The 20307-nt window shown below is 38.2% G+C and overlaps 2 protein-coding genes across 2 annotated transcripts in view; one reads left to right on the forward strand and one right to left on the reverse strand.

The window, feature by feature from the left end:
* The window catches only part of LOC117578040 (uncharacterized protein CG43867), a 177778-nt gene extending 163777 nt beyond the window's left edge, over positions 1–14001 (forward strand). Inside the window, 10 exon segments of the mRNA XM_034263157.2 lie at positions 1322–2855; positions 4335–4780; positions 5823–6245; positions 6314–6596; positions 6669–6781; positions 7376–7585; positions 10643–10738; positions 10947–11288; positions 11360–11793; positions 11795–14001. Of these exon segments, the coding sequence (XP_034119048.1) occupies positions 1322–2855; positions 4335–4780; positions 5823–6245; positions 6314–6596; positions 6669–6781; positions 7376–7585; positions 10643–10738; positions 10947–11288; positions 11360–11793; positions 11795–12680 (4767 nt within the window). The 3' untranslated portion in view covers positions 12681–14001.
* A 97-nt stretch (positions 14002–14098) lies between these two features.
* Positions 14099–17089, reverse strand: LOC117566948 (vesicle-trafficking protein SEC22b-B). Its single transcript, XM_034246584.2, has 4 exons — positions 16473–17089; positions 16285–16394; positions 15859–16160; positions 14099–15792 (listed from the first exon to the last, which is right to left on the reverse strand). The coding sequence occupies exons 1-4, from the start codon at positions 16545–16547 to the stop codon at positions 15644–15646; spliced, it is 636 nt and encodes a 211-aa protein (XP_034102475.1). The 5' UTR covers positions 16548–17089; the 3' UTR covers positions 14099–15643.
* Positions 17090–20307: the final 3218 nt, after the last annotated feature.

The following is a 20307-nucleotide window of genomic DNA, read 5'->3' on the forward strand; positions in this document are numbered from 1 at the left end:
TAAAGAATATATGGTATATGATTTATCAACGTCAACAGCCGAACCGATATAGCAATGGCCGTCTGTCTGTCCGTCTGTATGAACACCTAACTCTCAGAGACTGTAAGATATATAGATATACATTGTTTCGACATCACTTGTTATGTTTGCACACAGGTCAAGTGTTTCAAAGTTTTACCACGCCCACTTCCGCCCCCACAAGTCGATTTTCTGTACATACAATAACACTAGTAGTATTTATGGTTCCTAAAAATTTGGTTGCGCTCAGATAAAAATTTTTAAAGAAATACTTTTTTATGACAAAAAAACGCTTTTTTACCATTGGGTCTTGGTTGCTTTGTTAAGGAGTATATTTGTAGGATATGGTTTTGTTGAAAGCGGTTACAAGTATGATACCTGAGGTATCTCACAGTTGAACCCAGTCTTACTTTTCGGGCAATTCTAGTTGAAATTAAGAGAGCGAAAGTAAGCTCTAAGATTGAAAAATTGATTGTATTTCATTGAATTTTTCTTAGAAAAGTCCATTTTGTGTTCTTTGAAAATCATTTGCCAGCGAGCAGCACACTTTTACTATTTCAATCATTATTTTAAATGTCTTTTAAGTCGTTTGTATTTAGAGAAACTTTTAGATTCTTCGAATTATTTTATCATTGTACTATTTGACAGCAATTTCAGCAAATAAAATCAATTTGATAAAGTCTGCCAAGAAATATAAAAAAAGTAAAGCACAATTTTGGATACTTTTGTTAGAGAGTTGGCAACTTCTACTAAATATTATAATATTTTATATGATTTTGAAGTAGCTTATATTTTGAAAAACTATTGGATGAAGCCAGCTCGATATGATTAGCATAATTTTACGATTAAAATGAACTGTGTGAACATTTAAACTCTCAACTACAAAGTCTGCCAAGTAGTGTTTAAAATGCTTAGAAAAATCTTCAACAATTACTTAAAAATCAAATTTTTAAAATAACAATGGGGTAGTATTTAACTACATATTACAAAGATTGTGAAAACCTTATTTTAAAAGTCAATTCAAAAGCGCCAAATAGAGTTTTTAATTGTTACAAATATGCACACAATAAAAACCGAATAGTAATTAAAGTGCAGACTTTGACTCCTTGCTGCTTCCCTTGCTGCTGAAGTAGATTAGTTGTTGCACGATTGAACGCTCTGTGGCAAGCACACAAAGCGTGGGCATCAATTTAATCCTTGGGGAGCTTAGTGTAAATGTAATTGAATTGCGCTAAAGAAAGAAAAAAAAACAGAAGAAGCAAAGTTAGTTAACTCGATTGTGTTTTGTTTGCTCTACTTACAGGTGCGTGCTATGGAGCAGCGGCTGAGTGAATGGCCAAAGCCCCAAGCACAACAGCAGCAACAACAACAACAGCAACAGCAATCGCATAGTCAGCACTCGCAGCAGAGCACGGCAACGAGTTCGCCCATCCACCAGCAACAACAACAACAACAGCAGCAGCAACAGCAGCAACAGGCAGTTGCAGCAGCAGCTGCATTGAGCGCAGCACTTGCCACAAGCGGCACAAGTGCCACATCCTCGTCAACGACATCGGACGCGGCGGAGAAGACAATCAGCTCATTGGAAATCCAGGTGGAGGAGCAACGTCAGCTGCGTTTGCATGACGCACGACAGATCGAGGCCAAAGCTGCCAAGATCAAGGAGTGGGTGAACAACAAGCTACGCGATCTCGAGGAGCAGAATCAATTGCTGCGCGAACAGAACATCAAGTGCAACCAGCAGCTGGAGCTGCTCAAGAATCACATTGCCAATCAATCGCAGCGACACAGCATCGTCGGACCCGTGCGCAACAGTCTCAGCTTGGATGTGCAGGACTTTGCCAGCACCCCGGAGACACGCAGACGCAGCGAGAGTCTTGATCCCCAGGAGATTATCAGTCGTCCGCTGACCAGCTCGTATCCGCATCATCAGCATCGACGCAATCTCTCGATGGAGCCCCAGGAATTGGAACGCAATCTGGTGGCCGCAGTCGACGGCCTGACGTTGGCCCCACTCTCCAGCATCTCCAGCAAGGCGGCGCAATCGACAGCGGCCCGTCCGGATAGTTCCGACACGGATACTGCGCACGATTATGCCGAGATCTATACGCCATCGTGTGAGAAGTTACCCGCATGGATGAAGAATAATCCCGCCTTGATGGCCAGCGGCGGCAACTCGAGCACCACCACAACGACGACCAGCGAACTGGGCGTGCCACGTCCCCCCACGCCGCCCTTGCATCGCTTTCCCAGCTGGGAGGCCAAGATCTATCAGGTGGCCAACGATGGCCTCGCAGGCACAGCCGCAGCTGGCAATGGGCATGGCAACAGCAGCACGGCGGACAGCAATGATCACAGCCATGCCACACCGGATGTGCAGCAGCAGGAGCAGCACAGTCTGACCTTGTCCAATGGCCGTGGACGTGCCCATGGTCATGGACATGGTCATGGTCATCATGAGGGTGGTGGCGGGGGAAACAGCGGCACGCTGGGCAGCAGCGGGACACCGGGAACGCCGCAGCCACCGACGAGGCAACAACAAACCGCCAGCGGCGGCTTCTGTGATATCTCTGTGCCCGTCTATGCCACGGTCAAGGGGCGTGCCTCGCAGATACGCTCGATGCCCTTCACCGGCGACTCCAGCGATGATTCGAGCGATGGCGAGGATCATGCCGTCATGCTCACCCACAATTCGCACAATTCCTCCAGCACGGACAACACGGAGACCTCCACATCCGGCAGCGCTTCGAGTCCCTCGAAGAGTCTGAAGACCTCGTCGAGCTTGAGTCCCGCCAAGCGCAGCGGCTCCGAGAGTCCCAAGAATGCCAAAGCGCGTGGTACGTATACGACCCGTAGTCTCAGTGAAACTCTCCGCCTCCTGCTTGTCTCGTAGCCCCGACTTGTAGCCTGAAAGCGTACAGCTTACTGCTTAGCCCCACACACAGCACGAACCAACTAACTAAACCAAACCAACTAACCAACATCCAACAATTACCAACTACTAATCAACTAACTAACTAACTCAGTAATCCCAACTAACTCTTTGATCGCCTGCTTATATCCTTTCTTTATGCATCTATTCCTATTTCTTGTCCTATTTCTCCGATAAATATCCTATTTCTAACTTTAATTATTATTTTCCACAATTTCAAATTGGGAATTCTCATTTTCCCGAAATTCCCCACTTAAAGATTTATACGATTTTAGTCCAGAAATATTTCATTTCTATTTTCTATAATTATTTAACTATTATTTTACACAATTTCAAACTGGGAACTCTCATTTTCCCGAAATTCCCCACTTAAAGATTTATACGATTTTAGTCCAGAAATATTTCATTTCTATTTCTTATTTAAATCTTATATTTTCCACAATTATTTATTTATTATTTTCCACAATTTCAATTTCGGAGTTCTCAATTTCCACGAAATTTCCCACTCCAAAATTTATAATTTAAATTTAAATTTATCATACTCATAATATTTCATATTTTCTTATTTAAATCTTATATTTTCTACAATTATTTATTTATTATTTTCCACAAATTCAAATTGGGAATTCTCATGAAATTTGAAAATAATTTTTTTGAATTTTTTTTCAGCAATATTGCATTTATATTTTATATTGAAATGTGATATTTTCTTTAAATTTTTATTATCAATAAATATCCCATTTACATTTTTATCCATTTAAAATAATATTTTCTATTAGAAGAGATGTTGTAACCTTTTGTGACATTTTCTTTTGTTTTTAGTTTTTTTTTAATTTCTAATATTGCTATTGTTAATAATATCAAATATTCCCTTGTTTCTATTCAATTTTAAATACTGTATAATTGTATTATTCAAATATTTCAAAATTCAGTTTTCAAATGTTATTTTTTTGGAACTTATTCTTAAAATATCATCCTGCATTCCATTGATAACAATTATATACATTTTTATTATACTTCTTTTCTTATTTTAAACATCTTCCATAATTCTTCCATTCTTTTTTGTTGCTTCATGCAATTGCTATTCTTCTGAATTTTCCTTGAAGTAATTATAGAAATTCCTCATCTACTCTAGTTAAATCCTTGACTCCTTTAGCAAACCGAATTTGCCTGGCTCTTTGGCTTTCTGTCAAACTAAATACAACTAATTTTCAAAGCGTATTCTAACAAACGATTCTAATACAAACGGGTTGCATTTCCATCGCCCTTCGTCTCGCCCTTGTTGTCGTGATAACCGACCGCCATCATATTTGATTCCACCTCCGATTACCATTATTAACCCAAACATCGCCTTCATTAACCACATCCCACATCCGCCTAACAGTACTCACAACAATGACAACACGCACCACAACAACTTTACACCAACAACAACAACAACACCACCAACAACAACAAGCACATCACCATCACTATCAGCATCATCACACGTTGCCACACGCTCAGGCGCCACCGTTGGTGTCCGTGCAACATGTACAGAGCACGCTGCCACGCCTACATGCCACGACAACGCTCACGCCCACGCCCACGCCCATGACCATACCCATGACCACGCCCACTGGCGCGCAGCTGACGCAACTGCGCGTGAGTCCCCACATGCGTGGCACAGTAATTTCAGATCTTTCCTTTGAATCAGGCCTCTCCGACGACTACGCCCTGCCCCCCGATGCCGTCTCCGAGTCAACGTGCATGGACGCCTCGATGCCATCGCTGCTCATGCGTCAATCCTACGTCGATTCGCCCAGCAAGAAGCTCGAGTCCCTCGAGAAGGTAATACTACCTACACTTATTGTAATGCTTTGGTTATAGCCATATGACAACGATACACAGAAAGAAAAAATCTTGTTTTCTTAAGATCGGAAAGATCTTAAATCAAGATTCACAAGATTAAGATTTATCAACCTAAAGATTTTTGTTTTTAGGATCGAAAACAGATTTGAAATCCACATTTTTTTTCTCTTTGCATTCTGCATTTTGACTAACACTTTTCTTTATTAAACGCAATCTTATGAAACAATGACACGCTTCTACCTCTAACCATTTATAGTGTACTATTAATCAGGGAATTATTCAGTCAGTTAAAAAAATTAAGTGATCTTTAAACCACTAATTAGTAAATGTTGCGTACAAGTTGCAGCTCTCTAGCTCTTACCACATCGAGTCAGTCAGTAAAGTTAAGCTAATACGACAAATAATCACTTTTTAAGTTGTCGATAAATCCCTAACTAATAATTTTTGCATAAAAATGCCAGCCCTCTACCTCTTACCATTTAGAATGTGAGTCGATATTTCAAGAGGTCAGTCAATTGAATAGTGATGCGATAAGTAATAGGTATTGCACTAAAAATTTCATTTTAAGTTTGCAAACAAAACTCTAGTTAAGAAATGTACTGTACAAATTTCAGCCTTCTTGCATCTACCATTTAGGATTTACGTTGACAGTTTAGTCAATCAGATAGTTAGTCAATGCACAAGAACTGCGATGAACTGATAACTCTTGAATGCAGCCTTCTAGCTCTTACCAGTTTGAATCATCATTTAGTCAGCTAGTTTGTCAATTTAAAGGAATTGCGATAAGCATATGTAGGCAATAAATCTACTGTTTAGGATATGTTAGTTATTCAATCAGTCATTTTATGTTGTGGATAAATTGCTAACTAATGAATGCAGCCTTCTAGGTCTTACCATTTCGGTTGCGAGCTCACAGTTTAGTCAGTCAGTTGGTCAATTGAAGGGAATTTCGATTAGCAAATAAGTAGCAAAAATTAAATGAAATAACTATATTCCTACCCATTCAATTCATTCTCCTTAGATGGGACACCTGGCCAAGCTGGGTGGCAAGCTGAAGACGTGGCGCAAACGCTGGTTCGTTCTAAAGAACGGCAGCCTCAACTACTGGAAGAGTCAGCACGATGTGCAGCGTAAGCCGCAGGGTCAAATCCAGCTGGACGAAGCCTGTCGCATTAGTCGCGCCGAGGGCGCTTCCACATTTGAGATCGATACGGGCAAGAAGGTCTACTATCTGACAGCCGATTCGCACGCTACGATGGATGATTGGATACGTGTGCTGCAGAATGTGCAGCGTCGGAATGCGACAAAGTTGCTGCTCAGTCGCGACGATCAGAAGCCCACGGTGCAGGGCTGGGTGACCAAGGTGAAGAACGGCCACGCCAAGAAGTGTTGGTGTGTCCTGCTTGGCAAAATGTTCCTCTACTTCAAGGCACCGGCAGAAACCGTAAGTCGAACTCAATATTTCTTTACTTCACTTTACCACTATATCAATCACTGTCTTCTTTTTTATAGAATCCATTGGGACAGATCAACATGCGCGATGCGCGTGTCGAGGAGGTGGAACATGTGTCCGACTCCGATTCGGAGGAACGCGAAGATGCCGCCCAGGATCAAGCACGTCTCACGGTCGCCATCTATCCGGCACACCAGGGTCCCACGTATCTGATACTATCCGGCAAACCGGAGCGTGACAATTGGCTCTATCATCTGACCGTGGTATCCGGAGGGGGACCGAGTGCGGGCACACAATACGAACAGCTGGTGCAGAAGCTCATGGAGACCGACGGCGATCCAAGTGAGTCCCAAAAAGATCTCTCTCGCTTCCGGAAGGTCCTTCAATGTCATACTCTCTCTTTTTTTCTTGTAGACTGCGTGCTTTGGCGCCATCCCATACTGCTACACACCAAAGATACCATCGCAGCGCCCTTGTCCTCCATGCACACCGAGTCCATGCAGCCAGAGGCCATTAAACTCTTCAAGGTAAGATATTAAATTGACCTCACAGCGATTTTCATTTGATCTGAAACTAAATTATAGTATCATAGCATTAATTTGCAACCTATCTCATGTTGATCTTTTAATGTTATATTTAATTGCTTGATTGATTCGAAACTTTTCATAATTGGTTTCTTTAATGTTATATATGCTCGTAAACCTAGATTTCAAATTGTTCTTTTAATGTAATATTACTATTTAACATTGTACCTTAAATTGTTCATTAAGTATTCTATTACTTAAAAACGTATCTTCAAAGTATCTTAAATTGTTCTTATCATATCCTATCTGAAGTTCTTTAAAAAATAGTCAACTAATTGTATTACTTTGAGTTCGATCATTATAGAACATTCAGCTGTTAACCATTAATGATTGCAAACCTATCTTAAGTTGGCTTTCAAATATTATAGTACTGAATAAGATTTATTTAAACTCTTTGAATGTTCTATTGCATTTCAAGTTATCTTAAGTTGTTCTATTTATATAATATATTGCATATTAACTATAAAAGTTATCTGAAGTTCTTCCTCAAAGGTTTCTCAACTAATCGTATCGTATCATTGAATTTGATCTTTGTAGAGCATTCAGCTGTTCATGTCGGTCGCTGTCAATCAGCCGGGAATCGATTATCATGTGGTGCTCGCCCAGAATGCTTTGCAACACTGTCTGGACATGCCGGAGCTGCAAACCGAAATGATCTGCATACTGATCAAGCAAACCTCCCGACATATGGGCCAGAAACTAAGTGTCGGTGTCCAGGTAAACAAGAAACTGGGCAAGCAAACGCGCGTAAGTTTTTCAGTTGCAAAGCTTCTTATCATTCAAAAGTTCTTTTAGTTGAAACCCTTTCCCCCTCTTTAATAGAGTTGTTTAATGTTTTTTTTTGTTTCGTTATGATTTCCCCGTACTAATCCCAAAAATACTAACTACATGTCTAGCAAATTGGATTCCGCTCGAATCCACAACTCTCTCTATGTATCTATCTCTCTCTCTCCGTCATCAGTAGCTCTCTATCTATCTCTGTCTCTCTCATGATCTATGCATTTCATGTGCGAATTTCAATTGAGATCAAAAGAAAAGCTCACTTTATTAGACTTTGAGCTGACCTTTAGCTACTTCAACCGATACTAGCTAAATAAATGTTTCCTATAACTGAATATGGGTATCGTACTATATTATGTTATCATTTTTGATTCGAGATTAATTGCATTTATTGCTTATCATGTGCATTTGCTTTGATCACAACAAAAGCTTTGCTTCAAATTAAAAGCTTACGAACGCTTTATAATCACACAATATAATGTTTAAGATATACTCTCATACCAACATAAATACTCTTAACTTATCTCAAATTAAGATCTTAATACTCCTCTATGCATGTGTTTGTTGTCTACTAATCCTAACTTGATTTCTTTTTTCTCTGACTTGTTTTAAGTATAGTAGTGGAACAGACAATGAATTTCCCCCATAACTGTCATACACATATGCAATCTACTATAATCGTATAAATCTATTTATACAAGGCGCATTATTAGCCGTATACACATACATTATATACATAAGTATTCGTGCATTAGCTTTCAAGAACAATACACCAGCTATATCTGATGAAACTGCTCGTTAATCTATGTGTATATACTCTATATAAGCAAACATGCCTACATTCTCAATGTATATATAATATATACTATGAATATATCTACATACACATCTACATATTTCTTTCTTTGATATAATCTTATTGTTGATTCGTTATCATTGTATAAAGTATTTGCTGTAAATTTCACACACCCACAAACTTGCCAATACTTACATACATATACACAAGTATAGTACTACAAACATACAAAACTATACTCTACATCACAAGGAACTCACTTACATACATACATACAATACATACTATCGTACAACAAAACGCGCCTGCAAACACCCATAGATCATCCCACAGAGCCACGTAGAGGTCCCTCATATGTCTTAGGATAGGATAGGAGGGTTGTAATGACTTTAGAAACAAATGTACTCTTAACATTAGGCTTAGCAGAAGTATAAGACAGTAAGATTATAATATAAATACAATTTGCCTTTATTTGTACTTGGTTCTCCATTCCCATTCTTATAAATTTAGAAGAGAACTCAAAAACAATTAGACAACCACAAGTTATTCATACCATACTACAATCCTTATTAGAATTAAAAAGAAAATATCAATGGTAGAAATATTTATTATAGGTAATACCCTGTTTACACTGGGCTGCAACATTGAAAATTTCCGTTAAGTGGAATCTTTCGCTACATTATTCCATAAGCGCCCCTTTGTAAGAGAGGGACGACTAATGGAGCTACATAATTGATGATGCGGCAATCCATCTCCACATACAAATTTTTAGCCGCTTTCAAATTATCTCAAACTGTTTTCAAATTTAAAAAAAAAAAACCTAAATATGCCGACAAATTAAAAGGAAATCGACAGAGGCATAAGAAGATGTCGATCAATTAGATCACTTTATACAGGAATATGATTCTTGTGAAGCGATATGCCTTAATATGATGCTAAACGGAAATAAGTAGTCAACTTAATAAATACAATTTATATAAACTTATACTTTGAAAGTGCCCGCAGAGTCGCATAATTTATTTAATTGTTTAATTTTGGCTCATTTGCTTTTATTACCTTTGATATTCTTCTTCTTCCTGCAAAAGTTGGTTTACTTTTGCACTACCAAACAGCTGTTCGCGTGATGCAACTTTGATGTAAACACTTGCATCATAGAACCGCATCATTGAAGAAGAAGCACTTGGTCTAAACAGGGTTTTAAATACGAATATAATTTTCATTAAAAAAAAATTTGAAAAAAGGGTTAAGCATTTTGTCGATTATTTCTAGATTATGTCTGAAATCAATACGAACTAAATGTAGCACAAGCTTAATCAAATTAGTGTGATATTATTTTCTTTTAGATATCTTAATATAAACATAAGTTTAGCAAATATAGAAATAGTTTAAAGTATTTTTAACTGAAATCAATATCAATTCAAGAGGCTCTACGTCACCACAAGTCACAAAGCAGCAAAAAACAAATCACAAAAACGCTGCTGCAAAACTATAACTATATACTTTTACTCTCAGTGTATCACACACATAGAACACATTCACATACAACTGAACTACGTTCATGCGCTGCACACTTAACGTGATAACAAAAGTTGAGAGCATCAACCAAATATCATAACTAATTACAAAACTTCTAATCACGTTTGCTGTGTGCTGCGAACGCATTAATGTTGTTCAACGTTGTTGTCTCTCTAGAGTTTTCTCGACTTGTTTATGGTTTGCCCAGTTTAGTTTCGGTTGTTGTTCTGTTTTGCGCATAGTTTGTTGCTACTTTCACTATTCATTTTGTATTAAATGGCTTTGAATGTTTCGCATTATACTTGAAAGTTAACTCGTTTCCTCGTTTGCTAATTGCGCTTCTTCAACAAAACAAACAAACCAAACAAACAAAAGCATACGACTTTTGTATAGATGTAAAATACACACGATAAAAAATAACAAAAGAAAACAAAACATAAATATATAGAAAGTGAAAATTGAACGTGAGCTCAAATTGATCAGCAAATGTTTTTTGGCTTTTCTTCTTCTATTCTATTCTATTGTGTTTCATTACGTTTTGCGTTTCGTTTGTATGTGTATCGAAATCAAAACCAATACCGATAACCAAAATAAAACCGTTAACCGAACACCGCAAAACGTAACTGTAACCGTAACCCTAAACGTTTTGCAACACTGAACTACTGACGACAACCAACCAACCAACCAACCAACGAAACCAATGAAATTTACAGCAACTACTATTGTGCGCCACCCAAAGCCTGTTCACCTGTGATACCCAACAGGCTGGACAAGCTCAAGCCAACGGCAGTTCGCCCACATCGATACAGGTATGAGGGGAAATTGCTATTGTCTAATCTAAACACAATTAACGATTAATAATTACCGATTTACGTTACTTTTGTCAGTGTGTCCTCTGTGTACAAGTTTGCTTTCAGTTCTCGTAGTCAAAAAATTCAAACGTAGTGTTGCCATAAAACCTTAAACAAAAACCTTTACTCCTTAAATTCGTAACCAAAAAACTCTTATTTCTAACAGGCGCCCGTATCGACGCCCATCATTGACTGCAAGTCCAATCCGCCCGCTTACAGTTTTGTCCAGGGCTGGCAATTACTCGCCCTCGCCGTCTCGCTGTTCGTTCCCAAATCGAGTCGCCTGCTCTGGTATCTCAAGTTGCATTTGTCCCGCAATGCGGATACCAAAACGGAGACGGGCAAATATGCCGCATACTGTGAGCGAGCTCTGGAGAGAACCCTCAAGAATGGGGGACGCGAAACGAAACCGTCGCGCATGGAGGTGCTATCGATATTGCTGAAGAATCCATATCATCACTCGCTGCCTCATGCGATACCCGTGCACATGATGAACACTACTTACCAGGTAAGCTACTACACTGCTGAACTACCACTTGCTAAATTCCTTGCTTACCTTGTCATCAATGCTTTTCCAAGGTGGTGTCTTTCGATGGATCCACAACGATTGAGGAGTTCCAATCGACATTGGCTCAGGAGCTGGGCACACGCGATGCAACGAATGGCTTTTGCCTGTTCAGCGACGATCCCATCGAAAAGGATCTGGAACACTATCTGGAACCCCTGGCCAAGCTCTGTGATGTGATCAGCAAGTGGGAGACGGCGCTGCGAGAAAAGGGTTCCGGCAAATTCGAGAACTCACGCGTCATACAGCTGAGCTACAAGAATCGTCTCTACTGGAAGCACACCATCAAATGCGAGACGGACAAGGAGCGTCTGCTGTTGTGCTATCAGACGAACGCGCAGATTGTTCAGGGTCGCTTCCCACTCTCCCGTGAATTGGCACTGGAGTTGGCCTCCTTGATGTCCCAGATCGATATGGGCGACTATTCGCATGAGAAGTCACGTGATGTGCTTGAAGGCACTGGACAAATTCTATCCGTATCGGTATCGCGATGCGCTCGGTGCCGAGCAGCTGAAGGATGTGCAGGAGCTGCTCATCTCGAAGTGGACGCTGCTCAAGGGTCGCTCCACCCTCGACTGTGTGCGCATCTATTTGACCTGCTGTCGCAAGTGGCCCTACTTTGGTGCCTGCCTCTTCCAGGCCAAGCCACGTCAATGCGAGCCACACGCTGCTGCAGGTTCCCCGGTCGCCTGGTTGGCTGTGGCAGAGGATGCGCTCAATGTGCTCGAGCTGTCGACGATGGCGCCGGTGGCGCGTTATCCCTACAGCACTGTGATGACGTTTGGCGGCTGCCAGGATGACTTTATGCTGGTCGTGTCGCATGACGATGGCACGCTGGCCGGCGGCTGTGAGCAGAAGCTGCTGTTTGCGATGAGCAAACCGAAGATACTGGAAATAACGCTCCTGATTGCCGACTACATGAATGCCTTGGGTCACACGGTGCCGGGAACACCGCAAATGAATTCGCTGACACGCAACGGATCGCATCGCTCGTTGCGGACCTCTCAGCGGCCAGCGGGTGGCGGTGGCGGGGGCATTGCCGGTTTGACTGCTGTGGGAGCGGCAAGCAGCATCACTGGCTTCTCCACGAATGCGACGACAACGGCGCACAACACGCTCAACTCGCATGCCACGCACACGCTCAACTCGACGCATTCGCATACGCTGAGCAGCTCACATCATGGCGGTGCAGCTGGAGGTGGCGGTGGCGGTGGCAGTCATCAGGGTACGCTGAATTCGCAGAGCACGCATCATCATCATCACCATCATCAGGTGGCGCATCCGCATCAGCCGGATATACTCAAGAGCACGCCCGATCATCAGCGCATCAAGTGAGCATCGGGATCATCATCAACAGCAACAAAGTGTACAGGAGGAATTACATATGCATAAACGAACATACACATACATATATACATGAGACCCATACATATACAAAGAAGCACTTATAGCATATACTATAATAACACTGCAGCAGTTTAGGGTTTAAGCCAACGTATGCCGTAAAGTATGCCACGATCGCTAGTGACAAACTTTATGCGCTACTCAACACTATAACAACAACAAGTTCTTTCCTAAGCTAAGCTACTTATTGGTACTCACAGACAAGCTTAAACACACATAACATATATACATATATAACGTATATTGTATTGTACTATTGTAAACACCATTAATTTTTTTTTGAATAGCTCTAAGAAGTACCGCAACGTGTTAGGTACATTTATTATTATATTCAAAGTATGTGTATTTTCCTATAGATATACATACCACTCTGCAGACAAAAAACAGATTTTAGGCGTACAGTTACATCTACTATACTATATACTAACTATATATGTTTTCTTCACTTTATTTTTTGTACAAATCTTTTCTTAAACACTCTCTCCTAGCTAAACGAAACAAACACAAACAAACAAAAAAAAAAAGGAAAAAAGAAAACTATCTATCTATCTGCTTCGTCATGAATCTCACATTGTCCCTCCATGCTCAAAAACTGCCTTTTGAATGTAGAAGACAAACAAAAAGAAAAACCAATATTACGAAATCAAGAAACCAAGAAGCCAAACTAAACAAAAAAAAAAAAAGGAAATGCTTAATAACATTAGGGTTAGTCATGAGAAGAATTAAAACAAAATATTTTGTACAACATTTTTCATGCGCAGGCAATAGGAATATCTTTTTTTTTAAATATTTTTTTTGTTTTTTTTTTTAATGACAAAATAACTAGTACTATACTAATATATATAGAGAGATATATACATACATATAAATTTAGGAAATAATTATGGTTTCTGCTTTTATTATTTCACATAGAGAGCAGAAGATCAACACACACTCACTCACACACACACATGTTTTCGAAAGCAAAAATATTCACAATTATTTCACCTTTTAAAATGTATTTTGAATTGTCTCAAAGTGTCTAGACTCTGTTCGTTCGTTCGCTGAAAACCAAACTAATAATGATAATGATAATGATTTGTGTAAACGTAATAAATAGCCAACCGATCACAGCCAGAGCTTCTAGTGAAACATAACAAATTTAATCGAATATAGCAATTGCAATTGATATACATACAAGAAAAACAAAGAAATTCAAACCAAATATACATATATACAATTTATTTGTGATGTATACAAAAAAAAAGGAAAATCAAGCAACAACAATTAAATGATATACATTTAAATTTATAGGAATAACAAACCAATTTTTTCCAAAGTACGACATACGAAAGTGCTAGCTCCAAAACAAAAAACAAAATTAAAATTCTAAGTAAAAAAAACCAAAATCAAGCACACATACTGTATTCGCATTACAACAAATGTTTTACTCAGTCATTTATCATTTATCTAAAAAAACGAAAAAGATAAATTTAAAACAAACAAAAAAAATATAAGGAAAAGAAAAATATGCTCCCTGTCGATTGGCCATTTTTACTGTATATTTCACGAAATGTTTCGCTATCGAATATGTTTTTTTTTTAATCAATTTTGTTAAAGCAATTTAGACACACGTATATATATATAGTGTAGTATATACACACATAAATTAATATATATATATATATATATATATTTAACAGAAGGAAATTATACAAGAATTATATAAACTGTGTAAATGATACCGGCGCATTTTTTCCTAATTGTAAAAAATTTGATATTAAAAATTTATATATGCAAAATCGCGAAAACCAAAAGGTGGCATCCAACTATATATAATATGCATACACATATATATATTGCATACGGATATGGCAAGGAATAGGCGAATATATCATCACTCAAATGACAAATATATAATGGAAAAATTAATCATTAAAAAAAAAAAAAAAAAATTGAAATCGCATTTTTACTGGTTACTCTTGGAATGGGGAACAGAAAACTGAACGACGTATGTATTCCAAATTCGATTTTGTAAAGCCTCGCGATTGGTTTGGTTTCAATCTACAATATGCCATATATTTTATTTTGAAACAATGTAAATTGATTTAATATTCTTAATAATTTAAAATAAATTGCCTAAATCGTATTTTATTGATGTTACATAGCATCCATCATTAGTCATTCATATCATGATCAGCATATCATATGCATATACAATCTACATTATTTTTATTCACACATTTGCTTGCATCTATTACTTTTCAATTCATTTACAAAATTTCGAAACTAAGGCTGCGCGTTCTCCCCGCTTATACTACGATGTATGTAAACACAAATTAAATCAAATCGAATCAGATTAACAAAGGCATAAATGCGTTAATACAAAGAGTGATGGTTCGTTCTGTTCTTATTGCTGGCTAATGGAGTTGATCTTGTCGTTGTTGTTCTGATATTTAAATGATAAATGAAATTTGTAAAAGAAAAAAACTCAAAACGCAAGGTAAATGAAAGCAAGCGCGGCGCATGTCAAAGTCGTGTGTTGTGTTTTGCCCCCAAATTTAGTGTTGTTAATGTTATTAACTAGCGGTTTCATTGCTGCTGCTGCTGCTGTCGTTGCTTCAGTTGTTGTTGTACAATTACTATATAAAATATTTAAATGTCTTTTGGCCTTTCCGCTGTCTGCGCCCGCTTCACGTCTCAGACGTTTTCAGGGCACTGCCAGCAACAGCAACAACAACAACAGCAACATCAACTAAGTATATCATCATTATCATCATCATCATCGTCGCCGCCGCTGCTGCTGCTGGTGCTAAGCCAATTACAATTAACAATTAACAACTAGCAACTAAATATACATATGCATATGCACATACACATATTAAAGCATATACACGCATACACACATGTATATATTACAAAACCCAGAAGTATAATATAAACACTAGAAATATGGTGCCCACAGCCGCCGCCTTCACGTACATCGATTTGCGATTGAGCAATTTGGCATCCTTTTTATACTTTTGCGACATCATCGAGAGGTTCTGTGTTTTCGTATCCAACTCTATAATGCAATCGGAATCACATATAATCTTGGGTATAATCTCCTTTTAAAGGTGTTTCAACTCACCTGCCAAGACTGTGCCACGTTGCAGCACATCATCGATATTCTGAACCATAATGCGTTGCACATCCTGCAGCTGTGTGTTGATGTTGCTGATGTTGCGTCTGCGATCGGTTAATTGCTTTTTCGCCTTCTGTATGTACACATCAAACTCAATAAAGGCGTAGGGGCGTGTCACGGAATTGACACGCCTTCCATAGTTCGTATGAAACTCCTGTGCCAGATCCTCCAGATAGTTGAAGGCCAAACGCTTCGAATACATTTTATCAACCATCACCAAATAGCAAACATCATTCTCGATTAGATAGCTGTTGTTGTTGTAGTTGATTGGTGGTCGATCGTGGGGTACGAAGTCGATTTCAATTTTGAAATACAAAATACATACTCTATAAGCGATTTTCTTTGTTTGTATGGTTTTTAGTGGTTACTCACTGGAAGAGATATGGTCCTGTCTCAATGCTGCTTCTGGCCGGCGAGTGTGTACCCAGCTTTCGAAACAACATTTTCGCTTGATTTTGATAGTCCAAAATGCTGCGACCGCTCTACAAACAGCAAACAAAAAAGTGAAAGTTTATACACATAAGCATTTAGCTGTCTTTGTGTGCGTGTGCTTCACTCACCTGTTCGTCGTCCTGCATGGTGCCAACCAATGGAAGACCATCAATGACACGGGCAATCATCGTTAGCAACGCCATCTCTGCTGCTGTGTCTGTGAATTGCTCTGTCTCTCTCTATGTCTGTAGCTTGGGCAGCTTCTTCTACGTGGACCACAAGCACTCAATGTGCGTGCGTGTGTGTGTTCGGTGTGTGGCCACGGCTACAGTTTATTGTAATGCGGTTTCTGTCTTTCCAGCTCGTTTGTTGCTGTTTTTGTGGCCACTCTTCTGTCTCCCTCCACCCAGTGCCGCTATCGTCGCTCTCAATTTCGTTAATGTTGCGGTTGCGATTTGCCAACTTTCAATTCAATGACTGCAATTTTTGGTTGCATTTGTTGATTACCACAGGGAAGTCGTCACTCTGTTGTCGTACTGTATCTAATGGTTTCTATTTTGATGGCCCGTTGGACGTCGTTCAGTAAATATATACGAATTATGGATTAATGTTGTGTGTTTTGGTGGAAACTGATTCGTGTTTTATTTTGTATTGCTGGAAACACGTCAGCGGGTCTCGTTAGTTTTAGAGATGAACGCAATTCGATAGTCAATCTTTTGTAATCGATTACTCTTGCAAATATACTATACCATATAGAATATACTAGATTAGTTTGGTTACACCGCATTCGTGTGAGTATAAAAAGGCGGGTAGTTTTGAATCGCTCTCTAAGTTTCTTTTCTTTTCACTAAACAGATCTTTTAATGCATAAAATGAACAATTTAAAAATATATGGAAACACTAAAAATATAAAACCCGACTGATAAATACACGCTTGCTTATTTTGAAGATAACCCTTAAACGACGATAAGCTGAAAATCAAGAATACAACGGAAATGGTCACACTAACGATGAGTGACAAGTGTTGTTGCAATAACGCACATGCGCGCGATGATCGACTATTTCAAATTATTGTGAAACATTACAAGCTGATGAAATTGCTAACGAAATTGCGCTCTATGATGAAAACGTAAAACTCAGATAGTTTTGGAAATTAGAAGGCCATTAATTAATAAGTGCTGATAAAGGTAAATGGTTAATAGTACAGTACTATTAAAATTAACAAAACGAACTAAGCATACCACGTATTAAAAGCAAGTTGTCTTCTTAGTCATGCTCTAGCTCGCTTGCTCTGTCTCTTGTTGTCTCACTCTAAACTGTTTAGGTTTTCTCGTCTCTGTTGTGCATATTGAACGGGATCCGTGAAGTCTGTCAGCTGTGCGACCAGAAGATAGTCATAAGAGGGTTGAGGAGAGATGCAGATCTAAAATAATCAGGGAATGAATTAATAACTGTGATGACATCGATAACTTATCAGACATTCCGCATCGCTGCGCTATCCAATATTCAGTATGTGGCAATTGGTCACTGTACATTTCTCTTAGCTGTGAGCAGTGTTGGAAACGTGTAGCTGTAGTGTCGCTAGATGGCGCCACTGTGCAAACGTGATGTATTGCGTTTGGCGGGTTAATTTGAATTATTTTAAATCTGCTTATTATGGATTAAATCAACCAGCTTGAATTGAATTGTATTGAATTAGCTTAGTAACGACGGAATTGAAAAGTTCATTTGATTCCAGGTATACTGACCTTTTAGGGGGATTTTCCAAGCGTTATCAATTGCGCAAGCCATTTTAGATTGAGTCTAATCATGAGGCAAGCCAATTAAATAATTGCTTATTAAGTAGTATTTTATAGCAACAATAAATGCAATCAAGTGCAACTTTGAAATTATAAATTCCCAGTGCAACGTCACTTATCAAATCTGTTCGCTACTCTCTCATCATTATGTATAGTACATAAATAAATTGACCCATCTGCTGCTTACGTATATTTGGTGCATCAACAGAAATTTGATGGGATTGTACTATAGTATGTTATATAGTATAGTATCGTAAAGCTTTTTCAGTTGGCGCTTAATTGGTTCACGTCGGTGCTGTGCAGTCATAAATAAAATACATAATTATTGCTGTCCGTCTGACTGTCGTACACCCACCGACATATAGACATAGTATATAGTATATATAAGTAGTTCACTTTTGTGATCTTGTTTACCAGCCATTTCTAGTGAATTTCATTAAGGTTCGTTTATAAGTTCCACCGCCCACCACAACAAAAAATAAATACAAGCCTCACAATTTGTCCAGTCGCCTCCACCCGACTTGCATTTTAAATAGATCGCGCAAATTTAGAACGGGAATGGGAATGGGAATGGGAATAAGAGGGTGAGTTAGTTGGTTGGATTCTAGGGTCGACGAAACAGGTTCTGTCATGCAACTAAAATCAATTGTTGTCCTAAAGAAAATAAATAATGATGACAAGTCTCTATGGGGGGCGGTGGCGGTGGCGGTGTAGGCACTATGCGAGGGAGGGGAAAGTGCTGGAATTGCATTAAGCGAATCAAGCAAGACAAATTATAATCAAGTCGATCCGCTGGCTGCGGTCTAAGCGAATCTCAGCTTAGCGATAACCTGTTTCTAGAAATTATCGAATCTATACTCGATTCTGAATTTTAGATTCTAAGAAGCCGCTTCGCTTATGTAGCTTAGCTAACAATCATTTGTTTTGAATTATGCATTCAAGAAATTAGATTGATAGTGAAATATACATATGTACGAATAATTATATATGGTTATATATGCAATTGGGAGAAGCGCACAAGCAAATTAAGCCATTAACCAAACTCAAATTTATATTCATAATTTGTAGGTTATTGAAAAGAGATCAGCTGTTCGATTAGAAAACTGGCTCCACACAAAATTCTATAATAAAATCGAAATGTATGTTTAAAGTGCGCTTGTACGTGAGTTTAATAATTATTTTATGGTCTTTTTGGGTAATCACACAAAATGTTTTTTCCCTCATCGCAATTCGGTCTAGCAGATCTTTGTTGCTTATCATCTATTCAACTTTGCCTGCGACTTGTCAAATGAATTAACATTTAGGCCTTGATTTTTTTTTATTAATATATAGTTTTATATTCTATACTATATTATATAGTATACATATATAGCAACAAGTCGTAGGCAGTTGCATCCATAATCCACACGCCCAACGATTGTTGCGTAGCGCAAAGTTTCAGCTGTTGCGGGAAGAACCCGAAGTACTCGAGACGTTTTTATATTCATATCATTTTTTGCATACCCCGCAGTGATTAAATTTTGCAAAAGTGCAGCTAGCTTTCGACAACTTGAGAATTTCAAACCAAATTGCAAAATTTGTTCAATGAATATTTATTTTATATATATTTTTCACTTTTTAAATTGGCAATTTATATGTAATAATGTATAAATAGTGCATGCAATAATGATTAAAATTTAAGTACATTTGGAAAATATTATAGTCTTTTTAAAATTTAATTTAAGAAAACTAATATGAAGCTGTTCCATTCCATTTTAATTTTTTAAGACTTTCCAATTTATTGAAGGTGTAGGTGAAGGTGTTATTTCAGATATCTCAAAATTGAAATATTCTTATACAATTTAAAATAAATTTTTTTAAAATTATATATTCCGCAAATTTCCTCTGAAAATCGTCAAAAAATCGAATAAGAAACGTAATTTTAAAATTAATGTTTATATTTCTTGAAAATTTGTTTGCCATCACATATAAATTGTAGAAGTTATTTATGAAAAACTTTTGTAAGGACAATTTAGTATACTTTGCATTCTATGGTATATGTTGAATTTGAATTTTGTATCATTATACCAAATATAGATTTTGGTATATTTTTGTATCTATGCGATATTTTAATTTTGTATATTTAAAAAATAATACCGCACTGTTTTGGTTTTATTTAAAATAA

Source organism: Drosophila albomicans, chromosome X (assembly GCF_009650485.2).
Source record: "Drosophila albomicans strain 15112-1751.03 chromosome X, ASM965048v2, whole genome shotgun sequence".
Taxonomy (NCBI): domain Eukaryota; kingdom Metazoa; phylum Arthropoda; class Insecta; order Diptera; family Drosophilidae; genus Drosophila; species Drosophila albomicans.

Coding starts and splice junctions, on each gene's coding strand:
- LOC117566948 (XM_034246584.2), bottom strand. CDS start 16,547: ATGGCGTTGCTAACGATGATTGCCCGTGTCATTGATGGTCTTCCATTG. Junction 16,395..16,472: donor CCATGCAGGACGACGAACAG/GTGAGTGAAGCA, acceptor TGCTGTTTGTAG/AGCGGTCGCAGCATTTTGGA. Junction 15,793..15,858: donor ACGTGGCACAGTCTTGGCAG/GTGAGTTGAAAC, acceptor ATTGCATTATAG/AGTTGGATACGAAAACACAG.